The 19,842-nt window shown below is 38.8% G+C and overlaps 1 protein-coding gene across 1 annotated transcript in view; it reads right to left on the reverse strand.

Moving 5' to 3' along the window:
- RSPH9 (radial spoke head 9 homolog) overlaps positions 1-19,103 on the reverse strand; it is a 32,414-nt gene extending 13,311 nt beyond the window's left edge. Inside the window, exons 1-4 of the mRNA XM_015817996.1 lie at positions 18,877-19,103; positions 14,547-14,706; positions 9,768-9,897; positions 7,816-7,962 (exon numbers count right to left, since the gene is read on the reverse strand). Coding sequence (XP_015673482.1) covers positions 7,816-7,962; positions 9,768-9,897; positions 14,547-14,706; positions 18,877-19,103 — 664 coding nt within the window. The remainder of the gene's footprint in view (positions 1-7,815; positions 7,963-9,767; positions 9,898-14,546; positions 14,707-18,876) is intronic.
- Between the last annotated feature and the right edge of the window lie 739 nt (positions 19,104-19,842).

Below are 19,842 nucleotides of genomic sequence, written 5' to 3' on the forward strand. Positions count from 1 at the left end.
AAGATTTTGGATATTTGAAGAACTAACTAAATGAATAATTTTTATTAACACGGAGGAGATGGATTGTTTAAGTTTAGACTTTGGAGTTAGAGATATTAATATTTGTGTACTTGTATTTGAATATTAGCCTAGGTTGGTTTGGGAAGTCCGGGGGGTGGGGGGATGGGATATAACATTGTGTAATATCTGTGATGTATTTTTTTTTTCTATGATAAAAACAATAAAAAATTTTAAACACAAAAAAAATATCTGTCCATTTTATGGCAGCCTGTTGCTTGGATATTTAATGGGAATTTCATTTTAGTTCTCTATTTTATATCATGTACATAAACCTGACCTTAATCTCTCCTTTATTACACCAAATATTGTGGTAGCCTTTTTTCTTTTAAAGAATCTCTAAATCTGTGCCGATAAGGTATTGTTCTTTCATTTCTATTACATCATATCAGAATATATAATAAATTGTAAAAATGAGTTTCAGATATGACTTACTCCCAGAACATTAATTTTCACAGCAGTCCTGTTATGTCTATTCTTGAAATGTTGTGAATATACTGCCAAGACTAAAATCAAGACCATTCAATAACTATGTCCATTCATTGCATTAAGTTGTGTTGTGGTTTTAAAAATTCTGATTTGAAAGCAATGAGTGAATCCTATTTTTGTTTGTCATGCTCAACAAAACACATGGATGAAATTGGTCTTGGAATGCCATCCATATAAAAATAATCCACTGAGTCATATTAAGGCTTTCCTTTGAATTACATCCCATATAGTTTTTTCCCTCTGCATTTTTCAATGTTAGTTATTATCTCTTATTAGGTGGTATAATAATAAATAATAAACTACTTTAAAAAAATAAATGAGATCACACAGAAATCAGCTGACAAACGTACTTGATATATTTTAAATAATCAAGCTAACATCACAATAGATTCCTTTATACAGAGGTGATCAACCTGTGCCCTCCAAATGTCCATCATCTCCAGTTGAATGATGGAGTCGTTTTTCAGCACATCTGCTTATAACATCAGTCTGAATCAGAAACAATGGCAAATGTTAGATTTACCTAATATTTGAAGAGACACTTCAATTGTATAACAACACTGAAAGAAAAGAAAATGTGAACCAGGAATCCTGGTATATATCTGGCAGAGGGTCAGTTAAATCCCTTTAATTAAAATATGAAAAATAATCTGCAGCTATATTCTTGAAATGCTAAAATAATACCATATCTGTGTCCTCAAATATTCAATAGTGCAGGAAAAATATAGGTGGTTAGAAAAACAAAAAACAGTAATTCTAACTGGTTCTGTTCATATTACTGTGTTCCATAAGGACTGATTCCAGACCAAAAAAAATCACACTTCCAGGGAACACCCTATGATCAGTGTAGAATAGCAAAATGTCAGTACAGACACAGTTTCTTGGCAGGAAGAGGATGAGTGTGAGGCCTTTGATAAGAAAAATCATGGGAGATCCTGATCCGAACAGATAAACTGTTGGTACTAAGAAATCTACTGAAAAGGCCAATACGCCTTTTTGAAAATTGTGTGAGCTCCAGCGGAGCTGACAGTCTCCTCTCCATATCCATAGTTCAAGAGGTCAATATATACCACACACAGTCTGGTTCCTCTGTCTTCACCTCACTAAAGAGTCCAAAACTTTCTCATATTACTTCATTAGGGTTTCTTCCTGCAGTGCTATTGAGCCTGGCACCACAGTGCCCCCTACCGGAGTTGGTTGGTATAGCAGCCCAAAGTTTAAACAGTTGGAAGACAAGAGGAAAAGGAAAGACAAAATCCATTTTACCTGCTATCTTGGCCAGTAGCCAGATTATTATATCCCACCAGTCTGGGGAATAATTTATTTTCTAAACCGTCGAATGAGTTTGCTACTTCAGCAACTCATATCCGTGGGTCCTGGCACTGCTTCATGGATTTTTTCTTTTTTGTTTAGTGTTGAACCCTTTCCAAGTTTTTTTAAAAGTACAGATTCTGAATGCTGCCCTTCTCCACTGACAAATGCACCGGATTCGCTTTTCCTCTGACCCTAATTCCACTCCATCTTTCCAGCTTCATCCCCCTTCCCAGTTCTGTTATTTCCCCAACACAATTATTTTGCCCTCATCCATTACAGGCCCTTTTAGTTTCATAAAACAACTTGAAAGGGTCTCGTCCCCGTGGTGGCTTTTGGCAGGCTCAAAAGTAAAGTGCCTTGGCTCTTTCACTGGATTGTGGAGGTGCTGCTTAGTGTTCAACTATGAAGGGGGAAGGCTCGGGTCACATCTGTGAAACGTTAGCAGAGAGAGGAGGACGAGGAAAGTAGGTGGCCAGCACAGCACAGCACTTTGTTGGGTTTTGCAAGGCCACTTGGGAGATAGGCGGCCATTTGTCTTGGAACCACTTCCATCCAATCCCGATAACAAGATGCCTTGCCGTCTGCTTGCTGGCTAGGAGGCCGTAAATACCTTGGCAGACTGAGGCCTCTTGAATGGCTGGAGACAGAGCTTGATAGGGGATTAATCACTCTAGGAGGGGGGGGGCTTTGAAGGGGAATTAATTAGCTGTGCTAATGCTTAGAGATAAAGCAGGTTCATGTTTCTCAGCCTCGGTCCTCCCAGCACTTGTGGCTTTTGCAGGATCCAGAAAAACAGCATCGGAAAGGCTTGGTAAATATGTGAAGAAAATCCACCAAACAGTCCATTCATCGCTAGATACATGAATGTAAATGTATTTATCTATTTATTATTTTCTCAATTTCCATAGCCACCTACCTCACATTTATTATTTTGGGCAGCTATCAGCATGAAAAAAAAATGTTAAATAATAAAAAAAAAAGAACAGACTTAACAGCCAATGTTAAAAAAAAAAACAAAAGTACTAATGATAAACCAACACAGCCATTGCCACATGTCCTGATCTCCACTCCACGCCCATGCCTTTATGGCCTTACAAAAGGCCAATAGGGTTGGAGTCAATATAATTTCTGGGGGGGAATGATGTTTCAAAGGGCAGGCACTGTGATGGAAAGACCCTCTTCCTGAACCCCCACCAGATAACACTTCCTAAAAGAAAGGACTTGGCCCCTCCTGTCGGTAGTCCAATATTATACAATTCAGCTAATTCTCAGAGGCCTGGAAAAAAGAGTAATGCCAATCTGAAACCAGAATTAAGTTCTCGTAATGAGCTACAGTATGTTCATCATCTTTCCCTAGTTTGGAAAGAGCTGGCATATGCACAAGTCATATATAGTTCAAAGGGACTATTATTAAAATATAGTACTGTATTGAACTACTGCCACATGTATCTTAGGAAGATCTATATCCTGAGACTAACTCTAAAAGCATGCCAACTTAACTGTAGACAAAACCCAGGTCAGCAATTTGTACAGTACAAAATTGCACCATATGTTTAGCATTGTGAAGTGATTCTCACATCTGCTACATTTGAGAAACAAAACATCCATAGGAAGCCTACGTTTGCTGAATCTGCTTCTCATATTTCAGATTTCATAGCTCTGTAGTGAGACATGTTTACATTCTCCCAGACACAGAAGCCACCATTCCATGATCATTTCTCTGCAATTTTTTTCCTAGACCTTCCTGCAAAGGTTTTTCTTTGAGGAAAATATAGAGAAGAAAATTTTGCTTTCACACAATTTCCCATTTTTTTCAAAAAAAATATATATGGTTCTTTCCCCATCAATCTGAATATATCTTTGGTTATGTATTTATGATAACATGAATGAATGTTGACTGCGAGTTACCCTATATAATTTTACAAAACCCACGCTATTTATCATATAATATCATCTGTACAAAGCAGTATCAACGATGGAAGCCTTGCTTAAAGTCATAAAGATTGATGTGGAGATATTTTTCTTTCTCACTCCAGCATTTTGCTTCCAAAATCTGTATAGTTCATCATCAAGTAAACAATGTCTGGGTCATGTAAAATGCAATTCCTCTGTTATGTCACAAGATATGAACAAGCAAATAAACTTAAACATGATAAGCTTTATACTGGATGGAAGGATTAGATTAGATTAGATTAGATTAGATTAGATTAGATTAGATTAGATATTAGATTAGATTAGATTAGATTAGATTTTTGTAGAATCACAGAACTGGCAGGGACCTCAGAGGTCTTCTAGTCCAACCTCCTGCCCTAGGCAGGAGTCTTTATTCCATCCTGGACAAATGGTTGTCCAATCCTTTCTTGAAACCACCAGAGATGGAGGATCCACAACTCCGGAAGTCAAGCTGTTCCATTAACTAATTGTTCTCACTGTCAGGAAATTTCTCCTTAGTTCCAAACTGTATCTCTAACTTCCACCCATTGCTTCTTGTCTTCTTGTCAGATGCTTTGTTAGGCTAAACATATCTAATTGCCTTAGCCGTTCATCTTTCGGTTTAGCTTCCAGATCCCTGATCATCTTTGTTGCTCTTCTCTGCACTCTTTCTGGGGCCCCGGCATCTTTTTTTGCATCATGGTGACCAGAACTGGATGCAGTATTCCAAGTATGGTCTTACTAATGCAGTATAGAGTGGTTCTATCACTTCTCATGTTCCTGATGCTGTATCTGTTGATGCAGCCTAGGACCGCATTGACTTTTCTGGCAGCTGCAGCACACAGCTGGCTCATACTTACGTGGTAAGTTATTATTGTTGGGACAGGTACTGCCTATTCTGTGCATTTGGTTTTTCCTGCCTAAGTGCACAAACTTACTTTTCTCATCACTAAACTGCATCTTGTTGGATACAGTCCAATGCCCAAATCTATCAAAATCCTTCTGAATCTTAAGTCTATCTTCCAAAGATGCAGTTCAGTGGTGAGAAAAGTAAGGGGTTCTTTTCTCATCAATGAACTTCTTGTTGGATAGGGCCCAATGCTCAAGTCTGTCAAGATCCTTCTGAACCTTCAGTCTGTCTTCCAAAGGATTAGCAGTTCTAGCTAGCTTGGTGTCATCTGCAAATTTGATGAGTGCCCCTTCAATCCCCTCATCTAGGTCATTTATGAAGATGTTGAAGATCATTAGTTCCAAGACAGAACCTTGAGGTACTCCACGCTTCCTTCCATATAGATGTAGTTCTATTGAGGACCATATGCTGTGGTTGGTCAGCCAACTGCAAATCCATCTGGCAGTAGTACTATCTATCCTATCTATCATATATCATATCATATCATATGGTATTGTATTACATTACATTATGTTACATTACATAATTCATTATAATAATCCCTCCTCAGGAGACAGACAAGTTTGTGATATTAAAAAGAATGGTGGGGTGAAAAATCACTCTGGTCAAAAATGGTAGGGGAAGGTCTAAATTAGCAGCCCCCAACCTTTTGGGCACCAGGAGCTGGTTCCATTAAGAGAGGTTTTTCTATAGATCAAAGGGGGCATGGTTTCTCATACTGTCTGCATCCTGCGGATAGGGCTTCACTTGTTTGCACGGCCTGATTTCTGGCATGCCATGGCCTGGTGCCGGTCCATGGACCAGGGATTGGGGGCCCCTGGTCTAAATCTTTTAAAAGAGACAATGATTCACTATGATAACTTTTATTTCTCTTTCTACTTTTTTGCAATAATATCTAAAGGCAAAAATCTATCCCTTAAAGTGTTTTAAAATTTAAAATTATCCCTAATTCCAATTTACCAGTTTCAGCTCATAAACAAACAACCTGAAATAAAAACAATTGTTTCAAACAAACTTTGAAATGTCATAAGTTTGCTAAATGTAATACAGCTGCCAAGTAAAAAGAATGAAACAAAAAATCAGAGACAAAGAAAAAAATCTTTGCTACAAAATCAAATCCCTACCCTAAACTTAGCGTTCATAATTCAAGTCTATGAGCATCTTGCTTTAACATCTTATTAAATATAGTCAAGGAAGCACACGGAGTGGCATTGGTTAAATAACCATGGATTTTCATTGCCTTGCAGTAGGAACTACAATTTTTGCATACCATAGCAAGTGTATGGTCACAATTCTCCACTGCTCAGACTGCTGCAGATTGCCAACTGTGTAGCTAAGTGCAATAGTTCATCAAAGAAAAGTTTGAACCAAACCTCAAGATAGAAGGTTAGAGTTAACAAGACCACATTTAGATAAGACAAAGCAATATTGGATGGAAGGGGCATGTAAAATGCTCATAAAAGCTCCTCTATCACTGGTAGTCTTATCTCACACAGCAGGACACCGGCTGCTACAACCCCTTCCTAATTAGGAGGAAACATAACAGTTTAAACAGCTCAGGGTGCTGACACATGAAGCAGACAAAACTACCCAATGAAAAGATGTGACAGGCTTTGTATGGCATTTGTTTAAAAACTCACCGCACTGATCATTTATGTTGTTATTATATAAAAAAAGGAATGTGCAGTTCAATTTAATTCGATCCTGAAGTAGATTCTGTTCAGTTTTGTATAAAATTGGTACTGTATCTAATTCTCCTAAGTTTATGTGTGACTTTTCAACATGTCTATTTTTGCACACTGCTACCCATAACATATACAAGCAGTCATCGACTTACAACAGTTCATTTAGTGACCATCAAAGTTACAACCACACTGAAAAAAGGGACTTATGACCGTTTTTCACAATTAGGACCATTGCAGCATCCACATGATCAAAATTCAGATGCTTCGCAACTAACTCATGTTTATGACCATTGCAGTGTTCTGGGGGTCATGTGATCACCTTTTGTGACCTTCTGACAAGCAAAGTCAATGGGGAAGCCAGATTTACTTAACAACCATATGCCTAACTTAACAACCGCAGTGATTCACTTAACAACTGTAGCAAAAAGGTTGTAAAATGGGGCAAAACTAACTTAACAAATGTCTCACTTGGCAACATAATTTTTGGGCTCAATTGTGGTCATAAGTTGAAGATTACCTGTACTTTTTGGACACAGCTTTCAAGTTACAAATTATTTCAAAAATGACAATATAAGCCCATCTATTTCCTGATGGTTTTCATTTCATCAAATTATTTCTTTTTGTTTAAAAATGATTTTGTGATTATTTTTTAAATCTTTAATGAACACTGGTGCAGCATTTTAGTTTTTGCATGCATTACCTATTTTTGTCTGTGGAATCTGATTTACTCGTTATTGTTTAGTTATTTTATTTAGGAAAAAAGTATACAGGGAGGTGAAAGTATTTGAAAGCGGTATTTAACAAAATATACTAGCACTATATAGCACCTTTCCTTAAAGTGCTAAAACAGATGTGACCTGTAAAAGGCTCAGCAATTTCCGAAACTTTTCTAGTAAATGTGTCAATGTGCATACAGATAAATATTAAGACAACTACTGAATCTTCTGAAGCTGCCACACCAAGCTGTTTTAACAATTCAAAGATAGTCTTCTGTAAAGCATGTGGGCTCTTCTACAAGATTTTGTATAGCGTAAAATATATTATTTGATTATTTTTTTTATTTTGAGAATTGTTGTAATGAAAGACAGTCGTGCCTCTTCAAAGTAAATTCATATACTGAGAGAGGAATAAATTTTAAAAATGGGAATATTACACACACAAATTCCCACTCAATTCAGCCTGAGCCAAAAAATAAATTTAGTTATATGCACCTGTATTGTCCTGTGCATTCCTCTCCAATTTCAGTTTAAGGATAAGAGAATTGCAGGTTAATCCAAAAAGCTAAACGGCTAAAACACATTGAGTGAAACATATGAAATAATCATTATTTCGTTTACACAACAAAAGGCAAATCTCTCTTCTTTACTAGGCCCCAAGTGCCACCCACTGTCTTTTCCAGTTTGCATTTGGGATAATACTTTTTCCTACCTTTAGGGATATCATGTTCGAGAGAATCCAAAAAGTCAATTGCTGGATCCAAGTCAGCTTTTTCCAGCAGAGTTTTATTCTTCAATTTTACAGGCTCAGTAAAATGAAAATAGGAGCTTAACTTTTTTGCTTCTGTTAGGGACAAACCTATTGATGAAAGTGAAAAAAGGAAATCAGTACTCCTCAGTAGTCTCTTTTAGTAATGTATTTCCATTCTTCAAACTTACAGCAAGTTCACTTTCTTAATTGACCTATGAAATATTTAGGCATTTTATTTGATTAATTGATTGCTTCACTTGTACAACTTAAGGCTTGTATACATAAGGCTTCTCCCTCTTATTTTTTCCACAATACCCGAGGCACTGATGGTATTATTTATGTAAGTGGACAAATAATTAGAAATGGGTGGTGAGACGTTTTAAGCAATTTCATTCACATTAAGAATTTGAGTTGATCGACAAAAATCTTTCAGTGGTAAAGTCCAACAGAATTCTGAAGCATACACAAAATGTTGCAATACCTAAACTCAGAGGACATTTTTGCGCCTCAGAGATCTCTCCGGCTGTGAAAACTCAACATGGACAGCTTCCCACCCTTTTGACATGGGAAAATATGAAAACTATATTAACTGTAAAATAGGAATATAATCACTAAAAATAAGGAAATTCCCAAACTCTTCTGCTAAAAAGCCATCCTGACCTATTAATGATATCACTCTGCAGCCCTAATCTCCACCCGTAAAAGTTAAGAAGGGGCCCTTCTAACCCATGCCATAAAAGAGCTGAGAGGAGAAGACACATATTTCCCGGCTAAGTTTATGTCAGCTCAGCAAATGTGAACATCCAGCTAAGCCTGTACGTTGTTAGATGGAAAACAGTACTCATTAGCATAGGATAGCTCATGACATATAAGACTATATTCTGTAGAGAGAGGGAACTTATTGCCCTCCAGATGTTTGGGACAAATTCCATGTTTCTTCTCATCAGCTGGAGCTACGTAACACAAAATATCTGAAAAGAGCTGTGTGCATACCCCTGCTTTACACTCTCGTATACAAGAGAATTCAGAGTTTCCCAGTGCGCTACTGTAACCTAGTCAGCATGGTAACAGCACTTCTTAGAATAGCTAGAATGTCTTGAGCAAAAAACGTGAACTTGGAGAAGGGTGCCTTTTCCCCCTTATTTTATGGCTACTGTTGCCAGATAATAAACAAGGAGTTCAGACTGCATGTCCCTCTTTTTTCCCTCTTTTCTTCACAGTAGCTTACAACACTGGGGTGAAAGAGGAGCTTCTATTTAGATCTTTTCATTTTTTTGTTTATTTGCACAATACACAGACACTGCAACTGAGATGGTTAAAAAAAGTCTGAGTGTTTGTGTGTGTGTGTGTGTGTGTGCATTTTGCAAGAACAAAAGAAAAGAGTAGTGCATGCCTCCAAACTGTTAAATGAGAAAGGTCAATGTGGTTTAAAGAAAAAAATGCCCTTTCCTCATGAGGGTTCCATACAACAACAGCCACCAAGATTTCAAACCAATAAACATGTTAGACATGAACTTATAAACCATGGAGCAGAAGTTGGAAACTAACTGCATGGCTTGATATTCATATCTTTCCACTTTGCTCTTGTGCACTGAAAGTGAAGAACGATGTGGAGAAACTCTAAATGCTAACATTTCTATTTCCATTATGCTTATTATGTACATAAAAAAACTGAGTAGCAGCAATAACTTAGCCTTTCCTATTCTAAAAACATGACATTTTTATGTGTGTTTTACACACATCCTGCTTCCTTATATGCACAATACATAACTTGTGTATCTGCCATGTGCATGGGTATGTCTGTCATATATGAGTTGTGAATGACTGTTGAACAAAATTTTAAAAACCCAACATGCGTGATTATAGTCATTTTAGAGTTCAAAGACAATGGAAGTGTCCTCACACAGATTTACCTTCAAAGCTCCTGTTCACATGCACGGGTCCAAGTGGAGATTTTACATATGCGCCCCGTGGAACAATACCAACTTCTTGATCTATCTGATGTATTGTGGCTACCAGACGGATCTCCTCCTTGACCAAGGGCTATAAGAAAAAGCAAACATTAAAATCTATTCCCTATATTTCATAAGAATGAGACTTGGGACAGAATAATATTCCTTCAATCTAATAGGTATGAAAACTGCCTAGAGTCACTGGAAATCAGACAGCATAAAAAGTTAATACGTTATTGTTATTATTATTCCCAGGTTACTAATGAAAAAGTTAATTAGAACAATCATATTAATTCTGTTTAAAATGAGTATATCTCCCTCTTAATGAACTTAGACGTAGATATATTCAAATATATTTACTGTATTTAAGATGTTTTCATTGCAAAAACATTAGTGAACATGAAGTGACTTTGTTCCTTCTTAAATACCTTATTTATATTACAAATGGAAAGGAAAATACAATTATGGAGTATTATGGAGAAAAGTATTCCATGAGATTACAAATAGTACTTAGCTGTGTTTCCACAAGAAGCAATACAAATATTCAGTGAGANTCCCCTCTCGTCCTTCTCTTCATTAAACTAGACATACCCAATTCCAGCAGCCGTTCCTTATATGCTTTAGCCTCCAGTCCCCTAATCATCTTTGTTGCTCTTCTCTGTACTCTTTCCAAAGTCTCAACATCTTTTTTACATCGCGGTGACCAAAACTGGATGCAGTATTCCAAGTGTGGCCTTACCAAGGCATTGTAAACAGTCTTTCAATACAAACAGTAATGAAGTGGTATTCCAAGGTCACCTATAGCCCATTAATGAACATATTGGTATTCTGCAAAGTTCTTGTGCTATTATTTGCTAAAATATTGTCTGCCAGTATCGTTTCATCTATGTAATAAATTGATGTTCACTGTGTCTATGAGCTGTAGATAGCAGAAACAAATTCCCATAATCACCTCCCAAAGGGAATTAATTACAACTGCTATAAAACACGCAAGTCATTTTTATTTATCACTCTTAGTGCCTAGCTCTGCAAATTATCAGAGTCTTTTCATTATTTTTTAATCCTTACATCTAATAGACAGGGATAATTTAAATCCCATTCTGCAAATAGAAAACTGAAATGGGAAGGTGGAATATCACCTAATAAAAATCATGAGCGAAACTGAGATTTCAAATCCAGACACAAAACTAGTAAACTCTTCAGAATACTATTTTAAAGTTGTGTCTAATCAACACGGGATGTCTGCAGAAACTTTAATTTGTCCATCATCATTCACACAGATAACTCATTAGGGCCACTTATAAGGAGAACGTGATATCCTCATTATAAAAGTTTTGTGGAGTACGGATTCATTTTCAGATACAAATTGCTAATTATACTAAATACAGGCAGTCCTCAACTCACAACCATTCGCTTAGTGACCATTTGAAGTCTGAAAAAAGTGACTTATGACCATTTTTCGCACTTACAACCGTTACAGCATCTCCATCAAAATTTGGATGCTTAGCAACTTGTTCATATTTATGATGGTTGAAGTGTCCCGGGGTCACGTGATCACCTTTTGAGACCTTCTGACAAGCAAAGTCAATGTGGAAGCCAGATTCACTTAATAACCGTGTTACTAACTTTAACAACTGCAGTGATTCAGTTAACAGCTGTGGCAAGAAAGGTTGTAAAATGAGACAAAATTCACTTAACAACTGTTTTCCTTAGCAACAGAAATTTGGGGCTCAACTGTGGTCGTAAGTCAAGGACAACTTGTAGGCTTATGATCAGGCTATATAAAAGATCAATTTCCTATAGGAACCTGACTAGGTTTTTTAAAATGTAGAGAAAGTAGGGACCAACAGAAGCAAACTTAGCAGGAATAGGAGAAAGGATATCTCAGTAGCGGCTGCCACATTTTGAAATCCACATTCATCAAAGGCCTGGTTAACTCTGTTGGCCTTGGTTTAAACTGATGTTGGTTTTATCTGATGAATGTGACTTATTTCTCAATATACTTCATTTATACTTGATTTTACATTAATTATGATTGTCTACATCTAAAAATGTATGTTGAGTAATTGTTAGTGCTATTTTAACAGAAAAGTAGACAAAAATGAAGTAAATATACACCGGGTCACAGGAATTTCTGATATTGATTGATGCAAAAAATAGATAACTTGCATTTATACACTGCACTAAGGAGTTCTAAGGCAAATATAAAAATTCAGTCATTTTACATTTAAAAATTATTTTCCTTTTATATCAAATACAAATGTAGAATACAATATTAACCAAAATATTTTAAATATTTTAAAGAAAGAGAAATCAAATCAAGATTGCAGGCTAATTTTTTCCCTAACTTTACTCATTTCTGAGTATTTCAGGGGAGAATGAAAGAAACTTTATTTTAGACACACCCATTAAAAATAGTTTTTCCATTATCCCAATTAAATATAATGTAGATTTGGTTTGAATGATGTGGACCTTAATTATAACATGAGTAAATGTAATGTGTTGTGTTTTATAACAATCCTTGGAAAGTACTGAGAAATTAATATTCAGACTAAAGGTAATATATTGTATACCTCATATTCTGTATTTTTCTTCAATGCTTTTCCATCCATATTATGTAAACTGTAAGCTCAGTGAATAAGGATCTTACTTAGTTATCCATTATTCATCAGAAAAAATGTAAGCCTTAGAAAAAAATCTATAACTAAAGTCAGCTTGAACGTGTTTGTATTGAAAGTATCAAGTTTCCATTCACATTCAGTCATTTCAACATGTTTTCTCATATCTGATTAATAGGTTTGTGACTATTAAGAATAACTCAGGGTGGGGAAGAAAATCTAGCTGAAGGGAAAAATGCCCAATTCTACCCTGCCAAATGATGTAGGGCTAAATGTGAGGGCTAGACGTGAGTTTAAAACCTCTTGTAATCTCCCATCTCTTAAAGCAATCATATTCACAACTCTTCTCCCTGTGCAATGAAAATCCATAAGGAATTATTCTTTCATTACTGCTGCAAAAATAAGCATCTCATTTTCCCTGCTCAGCACTCAAAAGGTTTCTCCTTCTGAGTACTTTGAAGAAAATATTGTCTCTGCTGCTAATCTGAGGTGAAAATCTTGTACCTGGAGAGAAAAAGAATCTACAGTAGTGAATTGTAGAATTTCCATGTAGAAACCTACATAGGCCAGAGATTCCCCAGTCCAGAACAAAATAATTGCATATTTTGATCTCCATTCCTTCTATTTGTAAGAATAGCTATTCATCTAGTCAGAAACGTAATTCTCAAGTTTTGTGGACAACACCCATTTGCCTAGTATTAGTCATTCTGGAGTAAACATCAACATGAAATTGCTAACAATGGAAAAAAACAAGAACAAATGTACTTCCCATTATTTTAGTAATTTTATTTTTGTGCAATTTTATCCCAAATAATTAGCCAAAATAGCAGATAGCTATTTGTGGTTTCATCACTATGAAGCTCATAATACATGTGAACCATCTGAATAATAATAAGAACCCAGACTTAACAATTGTCGATAAGACAAAAAAAAATCCAGTCTAAACCACTGGCTGACTATGTGCCAACCATGATAATAAACCAACTATCATTATAATAAATCTTTAACAATTTAGAAATGATACAAATAAAGGATTTTTTTTTTCATTTTGGGGAAAGGGGGTCATGTTCTGCCTACAAATCTTTTTCTTCCTCCAAAAAAGGACATCATTGAGAACACAGTCTTTTCTTGTTTGTTTGTTACGTTATTCTGCAAAATTGCTGCTGGCAAATGTGTGGGTGAGAGTCTAAAATACCCAAATTCTGAGTGTGCCTACCAATGCCTGCTCTTTATTTCTTCCATCTGTAACTGGATAAAGAATGTGAAAAATAAAGAGGAAACAGCAAACAGAACTATCTTCTCAGTCAACTAGATTTTTATATAATCAGTTCTTTTAAGGCCAGCAGCACCCAAGAATTCAGTTATGGAAGACATATCTTGAATTTCCCACAGCCAATTAACGCATTTGCCGTTTTTTTAAATTTCTTTGTACATGTGTTGGTTTTTGAGAGTGGAAGGAAGGAAACAAATAGTTAGCAGGACAGAACCTCTAATTTAAAGACAAGTTTTCTTCCTTGAAGGAAAGGATCAAGAGAATGTCTATTTTTAAATTTAATATTTTTAAACATTGGAAGTGGGGAAGGAGGATAGGCAAAAGACTATTCAGGCTATATATACCGTAATTTCTCTGGATTTCCCTATGCTCCATTTTTTTCCCTTTTTTTTCTTTAAAAAAAAAAAAAAGCTCTGGAGTCACCCCAAGCTTTAATGTGACCATTGGACTTCACTGTACCTCTGCCTTAAGATCACTGAGAGAAAAAAGAATGGATGGAAAATTAAATCTTTGCCTAAGCCTATGGTACTAGTTTAATTTACAGGATGTCACTGAAACCAAGTTCAAAAATAACATTTCATCTATAGCAAAATAAATGTAAAACATGTACTGCATTCTTAAGTACTGTAATTCATTCTTGAGGCAAAGAATGTTTGACAAATATCTGAAAGGTTAATGGGAATCCCACATTCTCTAATTAGGTTAGACAAAGGATGAGATAGAAATGCACCAAAAGCATGATGAAAAGAACATTATAATAAATATTTTTTTAAAAAAAACCATACAAATGATATAGAATATTCATAAATAATTATGTACAAAGATCAAAACATCACTTCCTTGACTTACTCCAATTTCTTCTTCATATGGTCTTTCACCTTCTTCTTTTTTCTCAGGGGATTCATACTCATAAGATGGGTCCCCTTGGAAACGTCCCTTTAATCCTGCAGTCATTGCAATAATTTCTTCTGAGGGGGGTGGCAGAAGACTCCAATCCACACCATTCAAGCTATCCACCCAACAAAAAAACCAAATGAGTTTAGTATCATTAAACAAGGAAAACAAATCAGAAACTTCTTTATAGACATTTATGGGGTCTATCAAAAATCCCATTAAAATTGTCAAAGGAACAGCTGACAAGCAGAATTGCAGTGGGGAGTAGGACAGAATAGAATATCAGAAAAGACTTGGAACAGCATGAATGGCTCACAGATTGAATTTTAAGTCAAACAACCCCAATTTCAACTGCAATGGTGCCATGAATCAAGTAGGTAGCCATTCTCTCAGCCCCCACTCCTCTTCATTTGCCAGAGTGTATTATGGGATATTGTATTAGACCTTATGGTAGTTGTTGGGATTACAACTTCTTAGTATAAATATGTGCTCTGAATATTGAAATTCCTGTATAAACATTTGTTTTATCTATTAACATGTGGGTGTGTGTCAATTATATTCAATAATTACATAAAATCATTAAAAGCAAAACCATAACACTGAAAAGAACATATCGAAACATTAATTTTATGTTAAATACCCTTCAAGTCTATGTCCCTACCAATTCAATGAAGCTTTTATTTGCCTTTATTTATATAACACCTTAACAAAATCAATCTTATTTTACTAAAATCAACACTGCTAATTATTTTTGTTCTTTTTATAATCCACAAAGGTTCTTTCAAAAGAATATAGTACTGAATGTTTAAATATAGGAAAATTACAGAAAATCAGTCATTTCCCGTAGCTTTTCTTCTGTTCCAAGATTGACTGTACAGATCTTAAGATTTCAACATTATGTAAGCCTCCCCATCTTCTGCCTCACTTCCTTTTTTATAGTACCTTTTAGACCTGACTAAATTCTTTGAAGGAAAAAAATAACATGAAATGATTATGCAAGTACGCACATGTGGTAACTTACAAAGCATCCATTTAACCTGGGAAGAAAGATACAAACAGAGTGTTTCTTTGTATGCATTCCCACCCATTGCAAAACACCATTCTGGGAAGATTTGCACACCCCTTATATTTTGTCTGCTTAAAAGATGAACTGATGACAAATTATGATTGTTACAATTTTGTTCATATTTGGCTGGTCTTAATAAATAAATCATTCCTGATCATGGATTTTATTTTTTTAAAGCAATTGGCAGAATCCAATTCCTGGGTAGAGAAACCTGTATTGTCATTTCACATCGCAGAGTGAATTATATTGTTCTACTGAGCCCACATTAACAGATTTTTTTTAAATAGTTTGATTATTTGTAAAATGGTCCTAATTCTTCCAGGGTCAATAATAAAAACTGCAAATGAAAATCCTGTCCTTGAAGAGAAGTTGGGTTTTGCATATAGGCATTGTTAAAAAAGAAAGTGAAGTTCTTAATAGTTCCTTTTTTAATCATATTTTTATTTTTATGTTGTTATTTTTTGTCCACTAGTTTCAGCTCTTTAGGACAGCAGAAGCTCCAGAAGCATACTGATTGCTATTGTTCCTTTTCAGCTACAGACAGTCCTCGACTTGTGCTCATAAGTGTGCACATATGAGCACAACTGAGCCTAAAACTTCTGTTGCTAAGTGGGACATCTGTTAAGTGAATTTTGTCCCATTTTACAAACTTTCTTGCCACAGTTGTTAAGTGAATCACTGGAGTTGTTAAGTTAGTAACACGCTTGTTAAGTGAATCTGATTTCCCTATTGAATTTGCTTGTCAGAAGGTGGCAAAAGGTTCTCACATGACCCTGGGACACTGCAACCATCATATATCTGAGTCAGTTGCCAAGCATTTGAATTTTGATCACATGACCATGGGGATGCCGCAACAGTATAAGTATGAAAAATGATCATAAGTCACTTTTTTCAGTGCTGTTGTAACTTCAAACAGTCACTAAATCAGTGGTTCTCAACCTATGGGTCGCGACCCCATTTGGGGTCGATCGACCATTTCACGGGGGTTGCCAAGCAAGGCTGTCCGCCATTTTTTTTCCCTTTTCCGGCGGGTGCCTTACCTCCCTTGAGCTGGGCCGGCTGGTGGTCGGCCTGCTCCGTCTCTGCCGCTTGCCAGCTATGCCTCAGCCGGCGCAGGGGGCGGAACCACGCATGCGCGGCGCTCCCGGGCAGGGAAAGTCCTCGACTTACGACTGGTTGGGTAGTCCTCGACTTACGATCGGTTTAGTCCTCGACGTACGACCGGTTGGGGGTCACGGCATTTAAAAGGTTGAGAACCACTGCACTAAATGAACTGTTGCAAGCCTAGGTTACTTGTACCTGGCAACATTCTCTCCACCTGACAAGGCTCCTCTGCCTGTTGGGTAACCAGAATGTAAGAAATTCAACAGGTCCTGCTTCTCCTATCAAGGAATCCACCTCTCAGAAAACCAGTACAGGTAGTCCTAGACTTACAACAGTTCATTTAGTGACTATTCCAAGTTACAACTGCACTGAAAAAAAGTGACTTGTGATCATTTTTCACACTCAGGACCCTTGCAGCACCCCCAATGGGCACGTGATTTTTCATTCGGATGTTTTTGTGACTTTCTGACAAGGCAAGTCAATGGGAAAGCCAGATTCACCGAACAACAGCGTTACTAATTTAACAACTGCAGTGATTCACTTAGCAAACGTGGCAAGAAAGGTCACGAAATGAGGCAAAACTCACTTAAGGCCAAACTCACTTAACAAATTTCCCACTTAGCAATATGAAGTTTGGGCTCAGTTGTGGTCATAGGTCGAGGACTACCTGTACCCTGTTCAAGCGCGGGAAGTCTAGGGCAGGGCTTTTCAACCGGTGGTACGGGTACCACCTGTGGTACATTGGCACCTGGCAGGTGGTACACGACCATCCTAGAAAAGTGGTAGCAGGGGAGGGGAATGAGCTGAACCGGTGGCAGCACCGCACAAGCCTGAGCGAGAGACGGCTGGAGCTGCAGGGCTGTCAGGGCTCAGCGGAAGCGCCAGGATCAGTGCCGCTTTCCAGCTGATCGGCACTTCGGGGCTGTCAGGGCTNCAGCTGGAGCTCGGCGCTGATCCTGGTGCTTCTGCTGAGCCCAGAAGAAGCACCGATCAGCTGGAATGTTGCAGCATCTCCAGGGTCTTGTGATTTACATTCAGATGCTTGGCAACTGATTCATATTTATGACGGTCACAGTGTCCCAGGGTCATGTGAAGTGACCAAAACCTGCTGCAACCACCCAGCAGACGGGGGGGGGGGGGAATAAAAACCAAACACCCCCCCACCCCACCCCTGCTGCCAATCCTCAACAGAAATGCCCACAACAATGGAAACCTTGGACAGGAGGAAGAGCGCCGCCGGGTGGGCAGACAGGTGTCTTGCTCGGCTGTGGCTTGGGGGGCACTTTTTTCAGTGCCATTGTAACTTCGAACAGTCACTAAGCGAACTGTTTTAAGTCGAGGACTACCTGTACTTTATCACTTTTTTTCTGGGTTTTTTTGGGGGGTCATCAAGTTTTTGACACCTTGCTAGGCGACTGGTGGTACTCGGATGTTGCCATATCCCAGTGATGGCGAACCTTTTAGAGACCGAGTGCCCAAACTGCAACCCAAACCCACTTATTTATCGCCGGGTGCCAGGTGGGCGTGGCCCACTGGGTGGGCGTGGCCGATTGGGTGGGTGTGGCCAAGGTGGGCATGATCACCTTTGTGTTACTCGTGGGGAGGGATGCCTGTGGGGGCCGGGCAGGATTTGGGGGAGATCCAGGGGGTTTCTGGCAGGTGGAGCAGTGGCGAACCTATGGCACTTGTGCCAGAGGCGAGGTGCGGGGTGAGGCGAGGCAAGGCGGGGGTGCCATTGTCACTGGGCAAGGTGAGACGGGCCAGGGCGGCTGCTGTCTGACACCATCGGTCCCTGCACACAGAGGCCAGCGAGCGCATGGGTGCTGGGATGCATCTGGCCATGTGGGACCTCAGCGAGTTAGCAGGCGGCTGGTTGAAGAGGGACGGTTGCCATCTCCGGGGCATGGCACGTGTGCCCACAGAGAGGGCTCTGAGTGCCGCCTCTGGCACGCGTGCCATAGGTTCGCCACCACTGCCATATCCTAAAAGTGGTACAATGGGTGACAAGGTTGAAAAGCCCTGGTCTAGGGCAGCCCGCCCTCCCCACCAGATCCCCTGCTCTAGATCACCCTCGAGGTAGGCAGGCATACGGGCCTCCCGGCCGCGGTCGCCCACCTGTAGAGCCGGCTTCTGATCCCAGCCCTGTCTGGTCCCAGACCCTCGGCGATATAGTACGCTCCTCGGATGCCTTGGATGCGGCCCCAGAGGCGGACCTGCTCGAAACGGTAGTCCCTGCGCACCAGCAGCAGGGAGTTCCTCAAGGCGGCCCGTTTCTCTGGGCTCAAGCATATCCCGCTGCTGGCCACGAGGTCCAGCGCGTAAGGCAGCGTCTCAGCATCCATGGCGGCGAGGCTGGAGACTACCGACGACCCCGGCTACCCGCGTCTCGTTGCCGAGCAACGGTCTCCCGGGCGCCGCGTTTCTCCCGATTATCGCGAGATCTGAGTCTCTCTCGTTCCTCTTTGCGTACAGCAGTGTTTCTCAACCTTGACAATTTTAAGGCGTGTGGACTTCAACTCCCAGAATTCCTCAGCCAGCAAAGCTGGCTGTGGAATTCTGGGAGTTGAAGTCCACACGCCTTAAAATTGTCAAGGTTGAGAAACACTGGCGTACAGGGATGCGTTGGAGCCTTTTTTTTTTTTTTTTTTTTGTACCCTCGGCGGATCTTTGAATTTCCCCGTCCGGAGGAGGCTTTTCGTGTGTGTAGTTTGCTGCAGGGGTTGATGCAACTTTTTCCTCCCTCCTTCCGTTCCAGAAAGGGAAACCGGATGGTTTGGTGGCTCTTAATCCATTTTACCTTATTCCGCTTTTAAGTGATAAAAAGCGTGACGCTGCCGGGCTTGAATTGTTTGGGAAAGCGTAAAAATGTAATCTTTCTAATGCAGTAGATCAGGAGTTCTCAACCTTGGCAACTTTAAGACTTGTGGACTTCAATTCCCAGAATTCATCAGCCAGCAAAGCTGGCTGAGGAATTCTGGGAATTGAAGTCCACAAGTCTTAAAGTTGCCAAGGTTGAGAACCCCTGCAGTAGATAAAGAGTGTCACTCACATTTTGAAATCTACTTCCCGAATAATGCATAT

Source organism: Protobothrops mucrosquamatus, unplaced genomic scaffold, assembly GCF_001527695.2.
Source record: "Protobothrops mucrosquamatus isolate PMUCROS unplaced genomic scaffold, P.Mucros_1.0 scaffold_133, whole genome shotgun sequence".
Taxonomy (NCBI): Eukaryota; Metazoa; Chordata; class Lepidosauria; order Squamata; family Viperidae; genus Protobothrops; species Protobothrops mucrosquamatus.